Source organism: Mus musculus, chromosome 6 (genome assembly GCF_000001635.26).
Source record: "Mus musculus strain C57BL/6J chromosome 6, GRCm38.p6 C57BL/6J".
Lineage (NCBI taxonomy): Eukaryota > Metazoa > Chordata > Mammalia > Rodentia > Muridae > Mus > Mus musculus.
In genome coordinates, this window is record NC_000072.6 from 12,452,706 (window position 1) to 12,478,937 (window position 26,232).

At 37.5% G+C, this 26,232-nt stretch overlaps 1 protein-coding gene and 1 long non-coding RNA gene across 2 annotated transcripts in view; one reads left to right on the forward strand and one right to left on the reverse strand.

The window, feature by feature from the left end:
- Positions 1–25,627, forward strand: part of Gm38583 — a 41,462-nt gene extending 15,835 nt beyond the window's left edge. Inside the window, exon 2 of the long non-coding RNA XR_868799.2 lies at positions 25,229–25,627. This is a non-coding gene — a long non-coding RNA (predicted gene, 38583). The remainder of the gene's footprint in view (positions 1–25,228) is intronic.
- Positions 1–26,232, reverse strand: part of Thsd7a (thrombospondin, type I, domain containing 7A) — a 437,646-nt gene that overhangs the window by 141,098 nt on the left and 270,316 nt on the right. Inside the window, exons 5-6 of the mRNA NM_001164805.1 lie at positions 18,337–18,492; positions 16,084–16,296 (exon numbers count right to left, since the gene is read on the reverse strand). Of these exons, the coding sequence (NP_001158277.1) occupies positions 16,084–16,296; positions 18,337–18,492 (369 nt within the window). The remainder of the gene's footprint in view (positions 1–16,083; positions 16,297–18,336; positions 18,493–26,232) is intronic.

Consider the following 26,232-nt stretch of genomic DNA (forward strand, 5'->3'; position numbering starts at 1 on the left):
AGTGAGCTTGGCTCTTCCACATAAATCATGAATAAAGAAAGTGCTCCACTATTACATATAGGCCAGTGGGGGGCACATGTTTTTCGGGTGATGTTCTCTCTTCTCAAACAATTATAGCTCATGCCAAGTTGATATAAAACAGTGCAGTTAGGATTGAATGAGAAATTTTCTAAATTTCTTTGGAATCTGAACTCTAAAAAATAAGAATGTACTAGTGGTGAGCAAACTCAGCTCAACTATTTCAATGCCTGAACTACAGCGAAGACTTACAGAAAAAAATGGATTTTTATTCACAATAATAAATATTTTAGCATAAACATACTTTCTTAATGATTGACCACATATTAATATATTAAGTTCAGTTCTATATTAATTCTCTACTTTGATGGAAGGAGATTCACAAAGTTCAATACATTATTGGAAAATTGTTAAGTAGCATGTTTATAACTAAAATCTATTTGTTTCTTAATCTCTAAAAATAAATTTTAATGTATAAGTCTTAATTTTTCTTTTAGAAAAATAATTACTAAATAAACAAATACTATGTAATACAAATGATTGCAAAAATTATAAATTCTCATCTATTTTCTTACAACTTTATAAAATTTTTATAACATGATTAAGTAAAAGAACAAACTGTGGAATAAAGAGATTATAAGTGATAAAACATTATATTTTTCTAAATTAACTTAAGATTTCCAAAACCTCTGTTAAAAGAATAACAAAAACATGATTTTGGGACTTGAGACAACAAACCTAATAACTGAATTTTTGAATGTCATGAATAAGGAAAAATATTAATATTGAAACTAATAATCAATTATTCTCTTGTTAAAGAATAGACAAAAATATGGAATTAGTATAAAAGACAGACCAGGAGGCTAGTCTCCTCTGTGACACTTTAAATATGCAGTAATTAGCATAATTAAAATGCTTTTTAAATGATTGAATAACCCAGAGGTATTTATTGACTATAACAATCAGAAATACTGATTATAGTAACAGAAATAAAATCAAAGAAAATGAAAAATGGCTGTTCTTAAGAGACTGTATCTTTTGGTAGAGTTCATAAGACATATAAAGTATAATTATTATAGAAAATAAGAAAGAATTACTAGTAACAAATATAGTCCTTGATAAAGAAAATCTTAGGTCATTCCCGAGAAAAATATCATATTTTGACTGGATGAGAGTAGTGAACTTTGTTTTGTTGTTGTTTTTTTTGTTTGTTTGTTTTGTTTTAGAAAAGGTAAGATAAGTTTAAATAATGTTTAAAGGGTTCACAACATATAAGCAAAGAGAAGGAAGAAAGATTTACCAAGAAATAGACTTGATGTGAGATAGGGGGTCAAGACAAAGACAACCGCAGGTCCAGAATTGAATGCAGAGGTCCAGAGAGGCAGCAGCCAGGACAGAAGCAGAAGGCCCAGTGGAGCCTGCTGAGTAGACCTGGAACTCCAGGGAAGAACTGATTTTAATCTTTGGTAACCAGGCTTTCCTACATGGATGATAAATGTCAGAGCACTGTTTGTGAAAGACAAGTGGACAGAATGTGGAGGCACAGAGAACATTGCCAGGCGCTGTGCTTTCAATGGCTGGACTACGTGAGTGACAGTTTACTGATAGGGTTCTTAACTGCATTTAGTGGCTGTGAGTGTAAGGAGCAGATATAGGGGAGATTTTTCCGAAGGCTTGACCAAGGCCTTGACAGCAGATAGTATCAGGAACACAAAAGAGAGGAGCCAAAGTAGTATGAGAGATTTTAAGCCTGGATGACTAAGAGAAAGCTAGTGACTTTAGCAGAAATCAAGACAAAGAAGATAGAACATTTGGCCCAATTTTAGGTTTTTAGTGTGGTCTTGAGAAGAACTATTATTAAGAGTTTAAGCCTCTTAACCTCTGACACATTCCTTAATAAACATGCAACATTAAGATTGGGAAGTATCTTCTCTCAGGACTCCCCTCAGGTGGCACAGAATTAAGAGACCTCTGAGATCTGAAAGCTGCAAGAACATTTTGTGCATCCAAAATAAAATATAAAAACAGATCCAATCTTTAATCGGTAGTAATATTGTATGCTATCAGGATTTGTAATTACAAGAAAAATAACCTTTCTTATAGGACTAAATTATTGGTACCTACATGAAGTTATTTCTATTGTTCCTTCCCATTTCTTGTATTTCTTTTTTATCTTCTTTTGGGACATTTCACCCTATTGTTTCCTAACATATTCTACAGACTGTATTTGAGAATATACATTTTGGGACTGTCATTCTTTTAGTACACATTGTTGACTAGTGGCTTGTGCTTGCATATATTGAGTTTTATCCAAATCAACCAAACACTTCTTCATTTAGGGGCTTTATTGCTCAACTCAGATTACCACAAATGATAGTGGTTGTCATAGATGAGATTTATCACTCTAAGGATCAGGAAAAATTTCATTTTCTTCTTCCCTGTGAATGATCTCCTTGTTGGGTTTTCTGTACCACAGCCACTGACTCACCAGTTTCTAAATATTTGTTGGATTATTCTCAAAATGTCAGGAGTGCTGTCTTGGTGGTAGTTCTCAGAATCTGGTTCTCAATGGCAAACTGTCAGTGTGTTGAAATCCAGCAATATCTTGTATGTCCTATGATGTAAATATTCTGTTGTCTTGGTGAGCAACTCATCAGAATGGAAGCTGGACTTCAGATGTTGACCATGTTTTCTTCTAGCACAACAGAGTTCTGCTTTTTCTTAACAGGGATAATTGTACTGCTTTAGAAAACGCCTAGCCTCCACTTCCTAACAGGGAACCTTAAGTAAAAACCAATCCTCTTCAGAGGAATCATCATCTGATCTGGCTGAGAAGAAAAAAAATAGTAAAATACATATTCAAGGCATGCAATGGGACGAATTGGATTTGAAAATAGTTATAATCTTACAGATATCTAGCCAGCCCATAAACAGCTCTCCAGGGGCTGAACTCTACAGGATCCTTGGAATGGGTCTCAGAACTCCTCTTGTATGTGTGAGAAGTCAGAGCAATAATGGGAATCACTCCAGGTCAAAAGAATTATTGCCATTCTTTTATTGTGATAAAGGGCAAAAATGGAAGGAAATAAACACATTTTTAAGGCTATGATTAACTCATACCTCGAATCAATAGGAAATACAATTTAGTAAAAGAGGAGTTCGGAAAAAAAAAAGAATGTTCGTTGTTCTCTTTCTTGACTTTGACAAGTGATTACAGGATTACTTTTTTAAAACAGAGACAGCAGGGAGACTGCACTGCCTTTTTTCCAGCTTTATAAGAGATAAACACTTCTTTTTTCTGAGAACTGACAGGCACATTCTTTATACAGATTATCATGTTTTCACATTTAATATTATCCTTTCTATTGACCAAAGCTACATTTTAAGCCATCATGAAATCCACTTTTAAAAGCTTTTCTTGTTTTTTGTTTTTATTTTTTATTAAATTAGAACAGGAGGATAATACACTGGAAACAGAGGCAAGCCTTCTTTTATGACTCATACATGACATTCATTTATCATTTATCTGTGATTGCAGGAAATGGATCACAATGAGTCCAGTTCACTTGAATGTCTCTACGCTGTTTAATTTAAATCCACACTACTAAGATATACTTCAAACTATGAGAAAACCTAAATATCATAACATTTTCTAATCAAATTGAAAATATATTTTTAGAAAAACAAAACTGTTTGAGCAGTCAGCAGATTGTCATTGTCAATAATTAATATTTCCAAGAACATAGAACAGAAGCAACGCACCAGTTATATATAACAGAACTGATATAATTGCAGTATTATGTAAGAGTTTGATGAACATAAAATATAATTTAAAATGATAGGGTTTTGATATTACATGTATACTTTTAATGTGAAACTGTCCCAATAGGTTTTTGGGTTTGCACACTTGGTCCCTGCTGGTAGAAGTGTTTTCGGAGCAATACTCTTAAATGTGCCACTGCGGAGTTGCTTTAGCCCCTCATTACTTCTTGTCCAGTTTGGGCTTCCTGAAGGAGGACAGAGTGTGGCTAGTCCCACGATGGACTGGATCTATTCTTAAACCATGAGCCAAAATAATTTCCTGAGGTGTCATAGCACAGTAGTCATAGCATATATAGTCTTATTACATATAAGCATATAATTCTTATGTGGCTGCCACAGATGTGTACACACAGAGCTCAGATATGAATTTCTTAACCATCATGAGAAGTATGTTTACCTATGTTATGGTACATCATAGGCATTCTACGGAATAACTTAGAAGTTGACAATGTAACTTCTATCTTTTTTTATTTACTTGCTGAATAGCTTAATAGCAATTTGAAACATTCCTTCCATTGATTATAACTTATAAAATATTTCTTTTACGAAACACAGACTCTGAAACATATGGCTGTATATATCTGCTTTGTAAGCTGAATATGTTATAGTGAAGCAAGAGCATACAAGCATGACCAAGGGAAAGTAATTTCAATACAATGAAAACCTTGGTATTATTCCTTGATTAATTTTTTTATTGCTAAAGTTTACAGTTTTTGTTTTGTTTTGCTTTCTAAAGGAGGATCAAGACAGTTTGTTCCAAATTCCCTTTTTGCCCTCCTTTGACTGGAATTCTGTTTATGAATAATTGGATATGAGTAACTCCAGTCAGATACTTCTGATTTGCAAAAAATGCTGTGAAAATGCTGTCCTCTTGATAACTCTTGTCCTCCATAGAAACTCATTCACACTTCTGCATGGCAATTATGATACATGTGAATACTTGTAGCTTATTAAATCTTATGGAAGATACCAAATGTTTTTATACAGCTCCAACTTTAGCCTAAAATATATTAACCTTCTTAAGAGTTTATGTTCCTTTGGTTAAAATGAGTCATCTTGGGGTGTGTGTGTTGCACAGTTTCACAGTTTACATGATAAATGTTTCTTAAAGGTCCAGGAGGCATGATTCTAGGGTGGTGCTATTAGTAATTTCTTTATTGCCATGTCGTAGTGAAGTATGTTAGGGCATTGAACACAGGCCTTGAAGGGGATGCTAGGCCTGTGGTTTTTCTTTCTTTCTATTTTACTGCCTAGGCATGATGTGAATGTAGCATTTTTATCTTGTTATCCAGCACCTACATCAGAGTCAATGGGCCCTTGGTGAATAAACATCGTGAGCCAATATAAGCTTTTCTGTTCATAGTTTGATTATTTTACATTTCTTATTATAGTAAAGGAAAGTTGACTGACGGAGCTCACATGTGGGCCTATATTCAGTGCTATAATCAGTGGGATCCAGAAAACTATCAAAAAACATAATCACAGGGTAAAATTTTGTTAAAGTCTTCAAAATTCAAGGACATTAACAGTAACTGGCATCCTGTTTATTTTTTATCCCCCTGAAAAGGTAGTGTCTATTTGCTCCAGTGTACTGAGACTTGAGAGTAATGGAATCTGAAGGCGTGTCCGGATGTTAACAGGGTGTGCAGTTTGATGCCAAGTTTTATCTGACATCTGACAGGCAAAGCTGGAATTTGCAATGAAGGCAATAACAAAAATTTGTGTAAAGAAAAATTGAGAGTCATATCTTAAATGGAGATGATTTCTAGGGGTAAAAGAAAGAAATTAGCAATGGGCCAGAGGTTTATTGACAGCCTATTATGTGGAGATAGTCCTAAGAAATAGGGATGCAAAGATAATAAGTTGCTATCAAGCAGTGACTAATAGTACTAGGTAGACACTTAGACTGACTTCTTTCCAAATGTTACAAAGTATACAGTGGGGAATAAAAGGAGGGATGCAGTGGGCAAATAGCAGGGGAAATGACAAAGAACATTCTGCAATTACAAAATTGCTTTGAACTTCACAAAAGAGTCATCAGGATACCAGTAAGAGATTTTAAAACAGCCAAATTGTGTAATATAGCAAGGAAGGATTCATAGTAAGCATCCGAATGGCAGCATAAAGAACACTTGATCCCTTGACAGGAGTATCTCTGGTAACTTCCCTGGTTCTCAATTATAGCAATTCCTTCAGATTTGCATCCTGGATGGCACTACTAGAACTCTCATATAAGACACTATCTTTTCTCACCTGGACTAATGTTCTGGCCCCTCATTCTTTCTTTTATGCCTATTAAAGCTCAATCTCAACAAAACCGTATGAGTGATTATTAGGTAAGATGTCAATGGCTACTTTGTTTAGACTCGGGGAATCCCTATCTTATTACGAAAGCTCTGGAATGTTTCCTGTCTCTGCAATATTTCTAAATCCACCCTGCAAGTCATCTGCCACTAAATAACTTCACCACAAGCACACTGGGTTCTTGGCTGTTTCTCAGATATCCAAAGCATTTGTTATCTCACAGTGTTGAAATGGAGAATTTGTCTCTGCTCTGTGCCTTTTGCTATCTCCCTCATGGAATATGTCTCCCTATCTACTCCCGCCACCATCTTCAATCTATCAACAGGAATATGTTGTACTGTAACATGTACTAGGCTAGTAAAAATAGAGAAGAAATCAGCTTTGAAAGAATAATAATGGACTTAATGTTGGCAGACAGTGGATTTAAAATGCCTGAGTAGTTGACTGTGGCTTCTGTTGGAAGGAAGTTGTAGAGGCCTGTTGCAATGGGCCTTTTAAAGTTATCTAGGCAGTATTTAAGGAAGAAACAGTGACTGGAACAGCCTGTAGGAAACACAGCAAGTTATGAGCAAAATTCTGGTGAGTACCTCCCATCAAAATACGCGATGTTGCACAATTCCCTCGGTCTGATTAGTCTTAAGACTCTTTTGATCACATGACTTAGGGCAAAGGTGTTAAATTGATCTTTTAAGAAATCTAGACACTTTATAGTACATGGCTTGTTAGCTGAGTCGGTGAAATCACAAGAGAACATGTATGACAGAAGACATGTTACCATAATTCAAGGAGCAAAGGAGAGGGTGGAAAATATATGGACAAAGATCCATCTCAGGATTAGTCAACAAATTCTTGTCTTAATTTTTCTAGTCTATTTATTCTGGTGTAAGATATCCCAGATGTAAGAAAACTGGCTGTTATGGCTGTGTTGTTACCTTACCGCTGCTTAGTTAACCCATATGACAATGTAGGCCTTTGTCTTAGTTAACCCATATGACAATGTAGGGCTTTATCTTAGTTAACCCATATGACAATGTAGGGCTTTGTCTTAGTTAACCCATATGACAATGTAGGCCTTTGTCTTAGTTAACCCATATGACAATGTAGAACTTTGTCTTAGTTAACCCATATGACAATGTAGGCCTTTGTCTTAGTTAACCCATATGACAATGTAGGACTTTGTCTTAGTTAACCCATATGACAATGTAGGGCTTTGTCTTAGTTAACCCATATGACAATGTAGGCCTTTGTCTTAGTTAACCCATATGACAATGTAGGCCTTTGTCTTAGTTAACCCATATGACAATGTAGGCCTTTGTCTTAGTTAACCCATATGACAATGTAGGGCTTTGTCTTAGTTAACCCATATGACAATGTAGGGCTTTGTCTTAGTTAACCCATATGACAATGTAGGCCTTTGTCTTAGTTAACCCATATGACAATGTAGGCCTTTGTCTTAGTTAACCCATATGACAATGTAGGGCTTTGTCTTAGTTAACCCATATGACAATGTAGGCCTTTGTCTTAGTTAACCCATATGACAATGTAGGGCTTTGTCTTAGTTAACCCATATGACAATGTAGGGCTTTGTCTTAGTTAACCCATATGACAATGTAGGCCTTTGTCTTAGTTAACCCATATGACAATGTAGGCCTTTGTCTTAGTTAACCCATATGACAATGTAGGGCTTTGTCTTAGTTAACCCATATGACAATGTAGGGCTTTGTCTTAGTTAACCCATATGACAATGTAGGCCTTTGTCTTAGTTAACCCATATGACAATGTAGGCCTTTGTCTTAGTTAACCCATATGACAATGTAGGGCTTTGTCTTAGTTAACCCATATGACAATGTAGGCCTTTGTCTTAGTTAACCCATATGACAATGTAGGGCTTTGTCTTAGTTAACCCATATGACAATGTAGGACTTTGTCTTAGTTAACCCATATGACAATGTAGGCCTTTGTCTTAGTTAACCCATATGACAATGTAGGGCTTTGTCTTAGTTAACCCATATGACAATGTAGGACTTTGTCTTAGTTAACCCATATGACAATATAGGGCTTTGTCTTCTCTTGAGTTTGGCATTAAGAATCATAGCTAACAGTCAAGTGGGGATTTTATATGAATAGGACCTAAATAATGGAATATTAAATTTTATGGCAAGTCTTTGCCTAATTTACTCTAATTAAGTAATTATTCCCCCTGTTATCTATAATATTGCAATTAAAAATCCATTGGCTTAGTTCCATTTTTTCAAAAAGGAAAATAGCATTTTTAAAAGCATATCAAAATATAATAGACAGATCTCTATAACTGACACCAGATTTAATATATATTAAATATATATTATTTACATCATTTCCATATATATTTATATATCAAATATATATTTATAAATATATACATTATATAATTTTTATTACTACACAGTAACACTGAAGACTAGCCTATTTTCTTATGTTTTCTAAAAAGATAAAATAACTTTTATCTTTACAACAAATTAAAGAATCTTAACTCAATTATAAAAAATAAACTCCAATGAAAAGTGTTAGCTGATCCTAATTCTAAGTAAGGGATCTCAAATTTAAACACAATATTCAACGTAATTATATTGAAAATACATTAAAAGGCATAGCATTCTTCTGGAAGGGAACTACTTGGTACATTTATTACTTAAATTATGGAAGGGAGATTTGGTTATAGAATGGGTTGTAGCATTTACAAGATCAGCTTTCCCATATAATGGCCATATAGTTTGTGAGAAGAAGTAGATTTCAGTGCTAATAAATGATGGGTCATATGGAGAAATGTCATTATCAGCTCACTGTGTAGCAAAGTCTAAACTCAAGAGTTCTTTCCAATGTTAAGTAAGCAAATCAACCCTAGATAGAGTTTCATTATACATTTAAACAAAATTTTGTTTAATTTCTGGCTTGTCTCTCATTCTTGTATATCATGATACTCTTATCTATCATTGATGATGATTTTGATAAAATATAAAAGCAAAATTATTTTCTGAGATAGAAAGAAACAAAAATATTTATGAATATAATTCTTAACTAAATACCTTAAAGTTATTTTAACATTTAAACATAATGAGCTAAATGCTTGCCCTGAGTCTTCAGGTTTATAGCCTTCTAAAGTTTCCTTCACCTCTAAAGATAAAATAGAATTATTTAAATTCCACAGAGGAACCCAGAAACCCAGACACTCTTGAGAGCTAAAGGGCTACTATTAATAGTGACCTAAAGGATTCAGCCATCTCTTTCATGCCAAATTAATACTTATAATTAGCTATGGCCTGCTTGAGGTTTTCTCTGTTTTCCTTTTATTTATTTTTTTAAATATTTAATCTTTTTTTAAAACTCCAGGTTTTATCCCCCTCCCTGTCTACCTTTTGACTGTTCCACATCCCATAACTCCCTTGCAACCCCATCAGAGGAGAACATGATCTGGTGTTGGGACGGGGGAAAGGACCATCAACCAGGTAGCATACACGAGCTGATATGAGGCCCCCAACCCATATACAGCAGAGGACTTCTAGGTCTGGGTTCAGTCAGAGAAAATGCACCTAACCCTCAAGAGACTGGAGGCCCCAGGGAGTGGGGAGGTCTAGTAGGGTAGGGGGTAGAGTGGGGACTTTCTCTGTCTTCCTTTGAGTTTTTCCTGATGTATTTGCTTCTAGACTCATCTCTTATCTTCACTTACTACTTCCAATTTATTCTTTTAAGTTTATTTATTTTATTTATATGAGTACATTATAGCTGTCTTCAGACACCAGAAGAGGGCATCAGATCTCATTACAGATGGTCGTGAAACCACCATGTGGTTGCTGGGAATTGAACTCAGGACCTCTGGAAGAACAGTCAGCGCTCTTAACTGCTGAGCCATCTCTCCAGCCCTACCTTCAAATTTCTTACAATCTCTACATGCTGAAAGACATAACATAAAAATTCTCCCATTTTATTTTGAAGGACAAATGTGCTTGTTTTGATGCTGCTATTATACAGGGACTGTCACATACCTTTCAGACAAAATGAACCACTGAGTGTTCTGCTAAAATGGAATCAGATTCATCCCCATGACCAGTCCTTTTAAGGCTAGATTTTTCTCTTCATAATCTCTGTTTCATTTAGTTTAGATTCTATTTTTACTCTTTTTCTTATGAAACCTTCTTCCTGAATAATGGACTGTGCCCATGGTCACAGTGGCATCTCTCTGAATCTCTTTCAATGGATCTTGTCACCCATCTCAGATTCTCCCGATGAAGCCCCATTTTTCAATTTCTGAGGATGGCTCTGGCATAATAAGGATAGTACTATCTTTGAAGGATCTACCTTCTTTCTTCAAGGTCCAGTGATTGATGCAAAACAAAACAAAACATCTTTTTTCCTTCTATAGTCATAGTCTTCAAAGTTTAATTTATACTGGTAAGAGTTTCATCAAATGAGACTCAATGCACAGCTCAGATTCCACTGGGCAGAAAAGTTTCTCTATCAGTCCTATACCTTTTAACCTTAGATACTCATACTCAGAAGGGTGAATCTTGTTCTACATCTGGGTATTTCAATTTCTGAAGGGATATACTGTTTTTTACATGCCACCTATCCATCTCAAAAATATTAATACAGAATTGTTCCTGTCTAAAGGAAATGCAGGGACAAAGAGTCCAGCAGAAACGGAAGGAAAGACCATCCAGAGAGTGCCCCCACCTGGGGATCCATCCCATCTGCAGACACCAAACCCAGACACTATTGCTGATGCCATGAAGTACTTGCTGACAGGAGCCTAACCAATACAGAGTCAGATTCTCACAGCCAACCATTAGACTGAGGACAGGGACCCCAGTGGAGGGGTCAGGGAAAGGACTGAAGGAGCTGAAGGGGTTTGCAACCCCATAGGAAGATAAATAATATCAACCAACCAGACCCCTCAGAGCTCCCAGTGACTAAACCACTAACCAAAGAGTATGCATGGAATGACCCATGGCTCCATTTGCATATGTAGCAGAGGATGGCCTTATCTGGCATCAATGGGATAAGAAGCCCTTAGTCCTGTGGAGGCTAGATGACCCAGCGTGGGAGAATGCTAGGCTGGTGAGGAGGGAGTGGGTGGGAGGGTGGGAGAGCACCCTCATAAAAGCAGAGTGGGGGAGGGGGTGGGAGAGGTGGTTTTTGGATGGGGAACCGAGAAGGGGGACAACATTTCAAATGCAAATGAAATAACCAATAAAAAAAGAGAATTGACTAATGTGTTACCTTTCCTACTTATTTATTCATATTCTCAGACTGGTTTTTCCTTGGAAATAAATAAATTTCAGATCTCCTAATCTTTGATAGACTCAATTCTAGAAGAGCCCATGATGCTTGTAAGTCAAAGAAAATATTGTTTTGGACCATGATCTCTAGCATTTTTATTCATAGAAACCTTGATCTACATAGTCTAAAATGGACAGGGCTCCCAATGGAGGAGCTAGAGAAAGTACCCAAGGATCCAGGTATAGCTGTCTCTTGTGAGACTATGCCGGGGCCTAGCAAACACAGAAGTGGATGCTCACAGTCAGCTATTGGATGGATCACAGGGCTCCCAATGGAGGAGCTAGAGAGAGTACCCAAGGAGCTAAAGGGATCTGCAACCCTATAGATGGAACAACATTATGAACTAACCAGTACCCCGGAACTCTTGACTCTAGCTTCATATGTATCAAAAGATGGCCTAGTCGGCCATCACTGGAAAGAGAGGCCCATTGGACACGCAAACTTTATATGCCCCAGTACAGGGGAACGCCAGGGCCAAAAAGGGGAAGTGGGTGGGTAGGGGAGTGAGGGTGGGTGGGTATAGGGGACTTTTGGTATAGCATTGGAAATGTAAATGAGCTAAATACCTAATAAAAAATGGAAAAAAAAAAAAAGAACAGATTGCCAGTTAGTTTGAAGAGAAGCAGACCAATTCAGTAAGAAGCCACGAGAAGCCATTTTGAGTAATTTGGCTTAGAGAAGAGTTTTAGCCATAACAGCTTAGTTGAACCAGCCAGAGTCCAGAAAGAACTAAAAAGGTTGAGCTTATTCAGCAGTAAGCCTCTGAGAAGACAATTACATCTGTCAAATAAGTTACTTCTCGCCAGGCAGTGGTGGTGCATGCCTTTAATCCCGGCACTTGGGAGGCAGATGTAGGTGGATTTCTGAGTTCAAGGCCAGCCTGGTCTACAGAGTGAGTTCCAGGACAGCCAGGGCTACACAGAGAAACCCTGTCTCAAAAAAAAAAAAAAAAAAAAAAAAGTTTACTTCTAGACTGTTCCTTAGTTTTAACAGTTTATAGAAGATTAAGCAAGAACACTGAATTTGGGTCATACATGTGAAATAATGTCAACATTCTTACTCAAGAGCCCTGGAAGAAAACACTGATGCCACGATTTACTTCATTTTCCATGGGAAAATAACAAAATAATATTTAATCATAGGTTCAAGCTATAATACACAATTTCTCCAAACCCCTGCTTATTTTATTTGTTCTTTGAGACAATGCTCAGGCTTAGTTCAGCACAGTTTGGAATTTGCTACGTAGCTGAAGCGGATTTAAACGATTCATGCTCCTCTCAGCTTCCCAATAGTTGAAGTACAGGCATAAATAGATCACCACACACCTATCTGCAGCTGAGTGGCCTTGGTTCTGCCTCTATCCCACAGATTTGTAAACAAAACCCTCTTAGTTCATCAAATTTATATCTTTAAGTAAAATATACATGTGTCATGAAAACAAAGAGGCATTTGGATCTTCTCAAAGGTATCACACCCTCCCGGGTAATGCCCTCTCTTGCACCTGAAGAAGGGCCTCTAAAGTGCTAAAGATCTGATACTGGCGTCACTCGACTTTCAGTTTGGATTACACATCAGATCTTTAGCTCCCCTCAGATTGTCCTGTGCTCTCTTCCCTGTGAAATTCTGTGTCTTTCCTTGTTTGCCAGATCATTTACATAAAACCCCCTTGACCCTTCTCACAACCTTTCCCCCACCCCGTTCCTTACAAGACAATTGGAGAAGGAAGCAGCAGTGGACTCCCTAATGGTCTCTGGAAGCCTACACAAGAATATTTCAGGGCAAAGCCTCCTGAGACTTCAGATGCTTTTGTGTCCTTTACAAAGTTGTGAAATTAATGAGGAATATGGGACCAGAAAATACTTTTTAAATATTTTCCAGATTCATCGCTAATTCTTCATGTCCCTAGTTGAACTTTAACTTAATTATAAAACAAAACCAATAGCTGCAGCCCCAGCCTAGGGGTAGAGTCTGAACTACTAATCAATGTTAATTCCCTTGGCCTGATTTAATTACAAAGCAACATTTGGTGCAGCTGCTAAACACTTACTAGGTGACCACAGGAAGAAATAGAAGCAATGTTTACAGGTCTCCAGTCATGCCCACGCACTTTTGGCACAGCTATGAATCAGTTATGTACAAATCTTGGATTTATACTGAAGATTTGCTTGACTTTATATGCTGGTCTAGCTGATTCAGTTAAACTATTATGTTACACCTTTGACAAATTAGTATTGGTTATGGTATGTACAAGGCCAATGCAACGGTGGGTGAGATGTCCTCATAAAGGAAAATAGTGGCAAGAGGACAATGTATGGGACTTCTTAGCTGGTTTAGTTCACATGCCTTATGAAATATCAGCTTGTGTTTGGGCATAGCAAACAGTATTTTGTAATACAATTGGACGTGTCTAACATATCTATGCCTTTAACAAATAACTTTATAGAAAGGGAAAAATATGATCACTTATGATACTAAAACTTTTCAGTTGACAAAATTAAAACTAAATCACTGACCTTATTTAAATAGGTGGTCTCTCCCCTATATAAACTATTTTCAATTTTCATAATATCCATTCATATATTTGCATGAAAGGAGATAGACCTGATGATTTTGTGGATGGCTAACACAAAAGCAGAAATTTGATGATAATTCACTTCTGTTTGAGATTTTTTTGCTTCATTCAAACACTCATTTTGCAACACTTTGGACTAGTATCTTCCTAGGAACTTAAATAAGCCAGAAAATTTATTTGAACTGAGAAAATAAGTTAAGAAGTAGTACCAAAATGGGAGTTAAATATCAGTTTGATTTTCAGTAACTAAGCATATAATGTACACTCAGTCTAAATTATATTTGAACTGTGAGTTCCCAGTCATACTTAGAGAAGCAAAGATTGTTATTTTTTCTTTGTTTTGATTTTCCATATGCCACTATCAGAATGCCAATCTCTGTCTTCTTTCCCTTGTGCTTTAGAGCAGAACAGGGGAAAGCTAAAGTTAGGTTTCAGCATAGCTTATTATAGCTCCAAAAAACAAAACAAAGGACACAAATTCATCATGAAAGATCTGGAGAAACAATCTCCTTTTCCATGTTTCAATGTCAAGTGCCAGCTCAGATTCTACTCAGCGTTATCCTGAGTGGCTGCTGCAGATCCTGGACAGGATGACAGATTGTGTTTAAAAGGGGAAAGGCTAGTTTCTCAGTGATAATGATGTCTATTTTCCCACCTCAGAGAATTCTTCTTACTATTGAGCAGCGACCGAGCCACAGGAGGAAACAATTTTGCTTGCTGGAAGAAAGTAAGAGGGAAGGAATTATGCCGGCTGCCAGATGTTGCAGTGCCTCTAAGGAGGCACTAGGATGTTTCTGCATATGCTGCAGACAGCATAAACTGTCAGACCATGGGACCCTGGGGTTCAATGCTCATACTTCAGTGAGATGCAGAGTCATAGGATTTGAGAGTGAGCAGGACCCTTAGAGATGATCCATCAAGAGGGCTTAGTCTGTGGCAGTGAGAATGTGGCTCAAGAATTGCTGAGCATACATAGAGGGGTCTCCCAAATGGGAGTGCATTTCTTAGGAAGAATGTCCAATTCTTATATCAGATAACACATCAGGACATGGTATCTTACTAAACAAAAATGAAATGTAAAGTACAAGATTTTACTATGGTTGATGAAAAGAACTTTGAGGACAACAACTCTCTACTGGGTCAGGTACATCTCGGGATGGGAGGAGACGCTGACTTCAGCCCTCTGTGCTATATAATAGGCCTTTTAATGGGGGTGGGGGTAGGGGCGCGAGGCTCAGTAAATAACATCACTCAGACAGATCAAGGAGGAATGAAAGAGTTCTGGAGTCATGCCAACAACCCTTTGGCTTATTTACATTTAATAGTCAAGGGAGTGAAACAATATTACAAAGAAAAATTGTCCTCTCCTTGTTATTTCTGAATGTTTGCTTATTGTCCTCCTTTTGTTATTTCTGAATGTTTGCTTCAAAACATTCTCCTGCTGATGCTAGTTTATCTGAGCACACCTCATCTCTTTTACTTTCAAAGTTAAAAGGACTCTCTGCTCATCCACCATGGAATGGGCAAAGAAGATAGATGTTCAAGACACACAATGATGACTACTAGAATTATCGTGTTTTTATGAACATGCATACAACTGAAGATAATTGTGTTGTATGAGTTAGGTCAATCACAGGAAGATAAAGATCACATGTTTTATTTTATTTGTGATTCTAACTTTTTATAGAGATCAATCAAATCTTTATGTCTATTTGACATGAAAACAGGTGTAAGACAATAAAGGAGAGCAAACAGGATCGACAGCCTGAAAGAAGAGGAGAAAGGCTGCTGAGGGATAAATGCACAGACCAAGTCCAGACAAAACTTAAACAATGGATAGCAAATGTACAAAATTATCATTAAATATTATTAATAAAAACACAAAATAAAATCTATATTCTGGATAGCTAATTTAATCACTGTACTCAGCAACAATGCACTAGAGAGGAGAGAGAGAGAGAGAGAGAGAGAGAGAGAGAGAGAGAGAGAGATTGATTTGCTTTTAAAATAAGGTAGCTTTTCTCTGAACCGTGATGAAGTATGCGTCTTACCATCACTGTTGATGCATACAACCTCTTGAACTTGAGTGCCAGGCCCACAGGATTTTCCATTATCTGGTTCACAGTCTCCGAGTCTCACTGATTTCCAGTCATAGCAGGATGGCTCTTCACAGGGAATGGCTTCCAATAAGTGAGGGCAGTTTCCAGTTGCCCCAGAACCTCCAGTAGGCTCATTAGTAATGCGTCGCTTCCTTAATTTGAATCCTGAGTCATTGGGGAAGGAAAAAATATATTGTTCATGCCATAGTTTTAATATTTCAGAAAGATGATTTAAACCCCAGAGTGAAGGCGGGCCAAAGGTAGATGGTAGAAGCTATATGCAAATAAAAAGCAGTGTATGTATTCTCAAATTTAAGCTAAATATGAGCCATGAGCCATTTATTGGAAGGAAGGAAGGAAGGAAGGGAGGGAGGGAGGAAGGGAGGGAGGGAGGGAGGGAGGGAGAGAGAGAGAGAGAGAGAGAGAGAGAGAGAGAGAGAGAGAGAGAGAGAGAAGGAAGGAAGGAAGGAAGGAAAGAAAGAAAGAAAGAAAGAAAGAAAGAAAGAAAGAAAGAAAGAAAGAAAGAAAGAAGAATGAAAATAGTTTATGATCTATGGCTGTCCTGGAAAGAGGTCATATCCAAAAACCTTCTAGGTCTATATGACCTGGCCAGAATACAAACACATCCTGGATTACATATGATCTGTTTTGTCTACAGACATGCCTTTAGTATACACCTTCAGTCCCTGACAATGAAGGTAAAGTTAGTTTTTAAAACAAAGCAACTATATTTGAAATCAGAGAACAATTTGACAGATAGAGTCAGAGATAGGATACTCCCAACTCACATGAGAACAGCAAGGAAAGAAGAGAGAGACAGAGAGAGAGAGAGAGAGAGAGAGAGAGAGAGAGAGAGGTTGCAGACAGAACAAGCTAGATATAGGTGAAGACAGAACAAGCCAGGGAATGAGAATGTAGGATTAAATTTTGTAGAAAATGGATAGGATTTGCAGAGATTAGAGGAGGAATAGATTAACACAAAGACCTTTTGAAAAAGTCATGTAGTAGCCAATTAATATAACATTCTCCAAAATTATATGTATATTCATATATAAAAAGAATTTAGGGGCCGTAGAGATGGCTTAGTGCTTAAGAGCATATCTGCTCTTCCAGAGGTCCTGAGTTCAATTCCCAGCAACCACATGGCTCACAATCATCTGTAATGGGATCTGATGCACTCTTCTGGTGTGTCTGAAGAGAACAATATATAAATTCACAATAAATAAATTGAAGAGAACAATAAATAAACTCACACTAAATAAGTATTTAAAATAATTAGATACCACATGCTACTTCAAAACACACACACACACACACACACACACACACACATAAACACAAAGCCCAGTTATAGTAATGTGTTATTTCTTTAAAAGTTGTTGGCCAGTGGGTCTCATAGACTTCCAAACGTTACAGGTTACTACCAATGCTTTTGGGTATCATGCAGAACTTGATGGTAAGATTCATTATATAACTGAGTCATAGGACATGGAATATTCTAAACTTATATCAACCTGGAAGCTTTGGCCCTACTCAAATTTTTTATCGTACTAGGAGGTGCTATGCACAGTACCCAACGAGAAATAGTAAGCATTTATCTTACCTATCTGTGAACCCTGAAACTAAAATAATGACTAGCCTTATAAGACGTATCTACTGGTTCAGTTGTGGCATGGATATTATGGAAGCACCCAACCACTTTCTGATTGGATCCAGGTCTACTCCACAAAAGTAATCCCATACTTGGCAAGTCACCAGGCCTAGCAATTTATAGCAATGGAGAACCTAGGTCTTAGGGAAGAACCTGAAACTATTATTCTGCTAAGTGGACATAATATTTGAAAAAATCCTAATGACTTATCATTATACCCATAGAATAACGAATCTCTAAACTTTCAACAGAGAAGCTTCCACAGACGATAGTTATTGACAAAATGACTCACAACAAGTGGAAGTACAGAAAAGGAGACCGCAGTATACTCAGTCCTACATAAGTTATCTGTACCACATCCCGCTTTCCCCAGCACACAGATCTCCGTGATACAGGAGCCAGCGTTAGTGAATGACTACAAAGACACAATGTTTTCCAAACACAACATGACAACTGCTCAGATAAACTTATGGTAGTTTTGGAAGAACACATGAGACTTACAAAACTGCCTTAATTGGTGGGTGTTGTAAACAGGTCATGTCAACATCACATACCTTTTTTGCCTTGCTGGTCATTACAGTTTTCATAAGTACATGGTCCCCAGGCTGACCAAGGCGAAACCTCACATTCAATTGGACAAGGAACGTGGCACAGCTGTGTGGTGTTAGGAACAGGGCCAGTGCATAATTTTGAGTCCACTGGTTTTGAAGCTGTTTTGAGAAAAATAAAGACATTGCTTAAGAATTAGACAAAAACAGATGTTATGGTTAATAACATGATTCCCATGTGTTCTCAGAGAAGAGAATGTGTCACCAAATCATTAGCCCAAGATTTCTTTGCTACATTCTAAGAACAAAAGACAGTTTTATTTTATTCATCAAATAAAACTGGACTAGAAGTCTGATGAAGTGCTTGGGCCATGGAGTTAGGAATTTACTAGCAAAATAATCTTAATTAGCAAAATAATCTTTTAGATGTATCCTAAATGTCTACATTCAAATTTTAAACAGAGTACTTTTTAGAGCATTGAGCATGGCAGGAAGAAGTACATAACTTTACTAAACAAGCAAAAGGATCCATTGAGTGGCTTCTGTAGAACAAAATCCTGTCCACTTTGCTCTACTGGTTGGAGAAATATTATTTGGATACATGGGAAAAGATAATCAAATGGTGTGACCTTTGACTTCCAGGTTCAAGAACAATCCAATGATGCTCAGATATTTTGCCCACCCTATTACCTGAATATCTGTAAATCTAAGAGCTGTTAAGGAACTCAACTTACAGTTTTGCTCTTACTTATAAGTTGGTCAATAAAGTATGAGTTGCTTGTCCTTTGGTCTGTCTATTTTTTCTATGTTTTTGATGATTACTGATTAATTTCTGTTCACACATATATTTGATAGTTAATGTGAATAATATATTTATGTTTAGGATGAATAGGCAAGGAAGCTATATAAGCTCTGTGGACAGAAGAAGATTATTTCTGTACTTATTATCTATTGTCTATTCCTCCATCACCGACTGCTTACCATTAGTAGCTAGAATTGTCTTTGTTTAAAAATATTTTGGCTATATCTTTCTTTTAGAAAATAACTGAGAATTTGGCTAGCCCAGATTTGTTGACTAAAGAACTTTAAGACATGCTGTGTATTTTTCATTTTTGTAGAGAAATACCATTAGTTTCTAATTATGTATGATTGCATCTAGATACACATATAGGACTAAAGTAATTTAAGGTATGTATCTTTTAAATAAAAGCACTAAAAATGGACATGTATTGTTAAAGCTCTACAACAGGTTGTAAGTGCTTGTGTGCCACTGAAGTTTCTGTACACATGAAGTCATCTAATGGAAATCAGTCCTGTAGGCTATGCGACTCTTCTTATGACTACACTAGATGTTCAGAAAAATATGTCACACTTTATTTTTGTTTTTTCTTCCAGTAGTACTTACACTTCCATTCCCTAAATACACCACCATGGAAATAATTGAGAGGCACCTAAACTTTGGTTAGTATAAAGCACAACAAGGATTTTTGCTCAACTCTAGGCATGTTGTAAGTGTATATTAACACCAGCTAAAGCTGGTCCAAAGAATGATTTTCTTACTTTCTAACAGGGAAGGTGCTTGCATATCAGTGAGAGAAAGCACAGAAATAAGTGCTCCATTTCTCACAAAATAAAAATTCTAGACAGCAATGATGCATATTTTGCAGAAAAGTGTATGCTGTGAAGTTAATTTCACTGAAAGTTAAAACAAATGACTCTTCCGGTCAGAGACATTTTGGTTCCCGGATCCCTCTGAGACTAGTCTGTGCAGGTGAGAGTGTGGACTACAGAAGCTAACAGCTTCTGCGACAGGCCGAAGCAACACAGCTTCTGGGACAGGTCCTGTTTCAGGCCTTCATCTTCTGCCAGGAGGGAGGTCTGAACTCCAGGTATCTGAGCACCTTCCCTGTAAGAGGAGAGCTTGCCTGCAGAGAGTGCTCTGACCACTGAAACTCAGAGGAGAGAGCTAGTGTCCCAGGTCTGCTGATAGAGGCTAACAGAATCACGAGAGGAACATTCTCTAACCAGAGACAACTATAACAACTAACTCCAGAGATTACCAGAGGGCGAAAGGCAAACGTAAGAATCTTACTAACAGAAACCAAGACCACTCACCATCATCAGAACACAGCACTCCCCCCTCGCCCAGTTCTAGGCATCCCAACACACCTGAAAAGCTAGACCCAGATTTAAAAGCATATCTTATGATGATGGTAGAGGACATCAAGAAGGACTTTAGTAACTCACTTAAAGAAATACAGGAGAACACTACTAAAGAGGTACAAGTCCTTATAGAAAAACAAGAAAACACATCTAAACAGATGATGGAAATGAACAAAAAAATACTAGACCTAAAATGGGAAGTAGACGCAATAAAGAAAACCCAAAGTGAGGCAACGCTGGAGATAGAAACCCTAGGAAAGAAATCTGGAACCCTAGATGCAAGCATCAGCAACAGAATACAAGAGATGGAAGAGAGAATCTCAGGTGCAGAAGATTCCATAGAGAACATCGGCACAACAATCAAAGAAAATGCAAAATGTGAAAAGATCCTAACTCAAAACATCCAGGAAATCCAGGACACAATGAGAAGACCGAACCTACGGATAATAGGAGTGGATGAGAATGAAGATTTTCAACTTAAAGGGCCAGCAAACATCTTCAACAAAATTATAGAAGAAAACTTCCCAAACTAAGAGATGCCCATGAACATACAAGAAGCCTGCAGAACTCCAAATAGACTGGACCAGAAAAGAAATTCCTCCCGTCACATAATAATCAGAACAGCAAATGCACTAAATAAAGAGAGAATATTAAAAGCAGTAAGAGAAAAGGGTCAAATAACACATAAAGGCAGGCCTATAAGAATTACACCAGACTTTTCACCAGAGACTATGAAAGCCATAAGATCCTGGACAGATGTTATACAGACAATAAGAGAACACAAATGCCAGCCCAGGCTACTATACCCAGCCAAACTTTCATTACCATAGATGAGAAACCAAAGAATTTCACGACAAATCCAAATTCACACATTATCTTTCCACAAATCCAGCTCTTCAAAGGATAACAACAACAACAACAACAACAACAACAAAAGTACAAGGACAGAAACCATGCCCTACAAAAAGCAAGAAAGTAATCCTTCAACAAATCTGAAAGAAGACAGCCACAAGAACAGAATACCAACTCTAACAACAAAAATAAAAGGAAGCAACAATTACTTTTCCTTAATATCTCTTAATATCAATGGACTCAATTCCCCAATAAAAAGTCATACACTAATAGACTGGCTACATAAACAGGACCCAACATTTTGCTGCTTACATGAAACCCATCTCAGGCTGATCTTCAATAACAAAATAAATAATAGAAAGCCAACATTCACATGGAAACTGAACAACACTCTTCTCAATGATACCTTGGTCAAAGAAGGAATAAAGAAAGAAATTAAAGACTTTTTAGAGTTTAATGAAAATAAAGGCACAACATACCCAAACTTATGGGACACAATGAAAGCCTTTCTAAGAGGAAAACACATAGCTCTGAGTACCTCCAAAAAGATATTAGAGATAGCACACACAAGCAGCTTGACAACACACCTAAAAGCTCTAGAAAAAAAGGAAGCAAATTCACCCAAGAGGAGTAGATGGCAGGAAATAATATATCATAGCAAGCAATAAAGGGGGGAATTCTATTTCCATTCAATAGTCAATATGATTTGCAAATTAAATGTTTTATTTTAATAGTTGTATCTGGTACCTATTATATCTACTTTACTATGGTAAGATGTGATAAACTCTTACAGAATAATGACATTGGCTGTTACAGGAGGGTGTGAGTTTGAAAATTATGTCTGTCCCATACACCTAATCTGGCTTCTTTATCCAGTACCTTGGTCTAGTTTTTGTTTGTTTGTTTTGTTTTGTTTTGTTTTGTTGTTGTTGTTTGCATTACTCCCATTTAAATCTCTGGCCATGACCCCATGGCCCATCCACCATGTCCGGACTTTTACTGCACCATAACCCTCTATCACTTTCTGCATATCTTTTGGCAGCATCTAGACAAGTGACTCCACCTAATACCCTCTACTTACTTTACTTGAACTCTAAGATGCATTCTGAGTTCCATATCCAGTCCCCTGGCCTAGTCTGGACAGCTTTGCTTGTGTTCAACCTCCAGCCTCTAGCTAGGACCCATGCTCCCACAACCTACAGAAACATTTTATACTACATACATCTACATGCAGAAACATATATGCTACATATATACTCCCAAACCAAGTCATGAATATTTTGTGACTGGAACTAAGTAGGTAAGGTTGCCTGGTCATTCTCTTCATGTATACTTCCCAACATCCAAATCTACTTCCAAACTACAGACCAATATTTTCTCCTGCAAACCTAGTAGTCATAAAGAAATATCTGGTGGACAGATGGGGACACCAACACACCTTCAAAAGTTTTGACTCAGAATTGTTCTTGTCTAAAAGAAATGCAGGGACAAACATGGATCAGACTGAAGGAAAGGCCATCCAGTGACTGGACAAATTGGGATACATTCCATAGACAGAAACTAAACACCAACACTATTACTGATGCTACGCTGTGCTTGCAGACAGAAGCCTAACATGGCTGCCCTCTGAGAGGGTCTACCAGCAGCTGACTGAGACAGATGCAGATACTTACACCCAACCAGTGGACTGAGCTTGGGGACCAATAAGGAAGAGTTAGGAAAAGGATTGAAAGACCTGAAGGGGATGGCAACCTCGTAGGAAGACCAACAGTGACAACTAACCGGGAATCCTGGGAGCTCCCAGAGACTAGGCTTCCAATCAAAGAGCATACATAGGCTGGCCAGAGGCACCCAGCACATATGTAGCAGAGGATTTTCTTGCCTGGCCTCAGTGGGAGAGCATGAGTGCCTAATCCTGTAGAGACTGGTTGTCCCAGGAAATGGGGATGCCTCTCAGAGGCAAAGGGGATGGGGATGTGGTGAGAACTCTGGGAGAGGGTACTGGAAGCTAGGGATGGCATTTGGGATGTAAATAAATAATTTAAATATCTTTTTTTTTTAAAAAAAAACTACCTAAAATTTAAAAAAAGGGTATGAAGGAGAGGAATGTGAGGGAAGTGTGGACCCCATGAAAAGAGCAAGCCTTTGATTTCTAGGAATAAATGAAAGAGAAGAATCCTAGATCAATGGCACAAAGAAGATCTTTAGCAAAATTAAAGACGACTCACCTAAACTAAGAAAAGATACGCCTATATAAACACAAAGAAGCACACACTACACCGAATGGAAAATAGCAGAAAGGAAACTTTCTACAGCATAATATCATAGTTAAAACTCAATGTACACAGAATAAAGAAAGAGTACTGAAAGCTGCAAAAGAAACACACACACATAGACACACACAAACACATACACACACACACACACACACACACAAGCATGTGCACACAGGAAACTGCATTAAAATAACAGTTTATTTCTCAATGCAAACTCTGAAATCCAGAAGAGCCTGGAAGAATCCATTCCAAGTTCTAAAAGAACACAATTGCTGATCCAGAAAGATGGTCTGCCATCATTGAAGAAGATAGAAAAGCTTTCCATGATAAAACATTGATATCCAGCCTAACATTGATATCCACCCTAACAACCAATCTAAATATAAAACATTGATATCCACCCTAACAACCAATCTAAATATAATGCAGGAAGCAATACTCAGGGCTGTAGAGAGGAACGACAAAGAAGCCAAAAAGCTATAATTACGGAAATGTGAAGTACCACTGAGAACACAAACAATAATAACAAAGACATAATAACTGTAATCAACAGCCATCTTTCAATAATATCTTTAAATTTAGTTGCCTCAATTCTTCAGTCAAAAGACACAGGCTGGATGAATGGATCAAGAAACAAATTTCATGTATCGATTAGCCTTGATTTTCATTCAAGCCATCTGTGGTGGACCAAAGACTCCTCTTTGGAGAGTGTTCTTGCTGTTAGGATCCCTTCTTGAATACTGTTGATCACAAATCAGGTGAGGAGTTTGTAAATGTTTCCCATTTTCTTATTTCATCAGAGTACTTAATACTAGGTATTCATTTGAGTGTTACTCTCTTAGGAATTACCATATTTTTTTGTTTGTTTGGTTGGTTGGTTTGGTTTTAGTTTTCCAAGACAGGGTTTCTCTGTGTAGCCCTGGCTGTCCTGGAACTCACTCTGTAGACCAGGCTGGCCTCAAACTCAGAAATCCACCTGCTTCTGCCTCCCAAGTGCTGGGATTAAAGGCGTGTGCCACCACACCCGGCACCATATTTCTAAAATGTGTCTCTTGATTGGTCTACTGTAAAGTGAAAGCGATGATCATGGTTTCATTTCAAAACATACATATGGTTCTAAAACACTCCAATACAGGGATTTTGTGTCCTGATTAAAATAAGAATATTGTTTTCCTGTCTTTTTTTTGTTTTGTTTTGTTTTGTTTTGTTTTTGTTTGTTTGTTTTTCAAGACAGGGTGTCTCTGTGTAGCCCTGGCTGTCCTGGAACTCACTCTAACACAGGCTGGCCTCAAACTCAGAAATCTGCCTGCCTCTGCCTCTGCCTCTGCCTCCTAAGTGCTGGGATTAAAGGCATGTGCCACCACTGCCCGGCCTCTTTTCTTGTCTTTATCAGCTGTAGATTCTAGTTTTAATGTCACAATTATGGAAGAGAATAGATTGAGAATGCATGACGAAGAAGCTGGCATAGCAACACTAAGAATGTTATTTTATTTTATTTATTGATTGGGTTTTCAAGACAAAATCACATACTATATCACAAGCCAGCCTGGACGAACTTGAACTCTGGGAACTATTCTGCTTTAACATTTGGATCTCTCCTATTGTAGGTTCTCAGCAGGGAGAAGAGGACTTCTGAGGCAATGGACTTTGGAAGAGCACAACCATGTTACTGCTGCTCTGCTACCCCAATGCAGCAGCAGAAGAGTGACTTCCCAAACTGTCAGAAGGAGAGCATCCAAGTCAGGACTCCTTGGTAGCCTTGGCTTCAGCCTTCACTGTCACGCTAGAATGCTAGATACTGGTCTTTCCCTATGGCTCACAGACTCTTCAGTCTTACAGGAGTTGTCCTTTGCCTTGGTCTGTCCAATTCTTTCAACACTGTAAAAATGTCTCCAAGAGCCCAGCCTCTGGCTGACCTATTTCTTTACTTCAAGTACCCATGGGGTGTTTTCTCCTATATCTGTTGGTCATGATAGCAAAATCCAATACAAGGCCACAGCAAGTAACTATGGTCATGTCCTGATTCATAAGACAGAAAAGTACAATACACTTAAGTACTTATAAAAACAAAAGCAGGTATGTTTTTCCTCACTGACCCTGTTTCATAAAAGAATACTTATAAACATAGGCTTTTCAAAATACACATCTCTACAGCAATGCCAATCATTGTTAGTATTTAAACCTCACACATTCTCTCAGCAGCTTGTCGAGGGCCTCCAAGTCCTACTACACAGATGCACCATCTGTTGCTGCTCTGAAAATATAATTTTTCCTGCTTTTGCCTCTTTTAAACAGGACACAATCTAGAACAGTGCATATAAAAACTCTCACTGAAATCTTCCAACACTTCCTATTTTCTCAAATTTCCACCTATAATGGCCATAACTGAGAGCAAGGTGTTAATAGATACTTTAAATTAAAATAATCAGGTCACAACATGCATGTTATCCACAAAATGACAGAGCATTAGCATTTAGAATTTTGATGAAGTACAACCTTCTTAAAGTGAGTGTTGGAAAGAAATTAATATCCAGTCAAACAAGATCTTCAACCAGCTTGGCACACTGATCTACCTTACGTGCAGCTACTCAAATGACAGTGTATTTCAGTC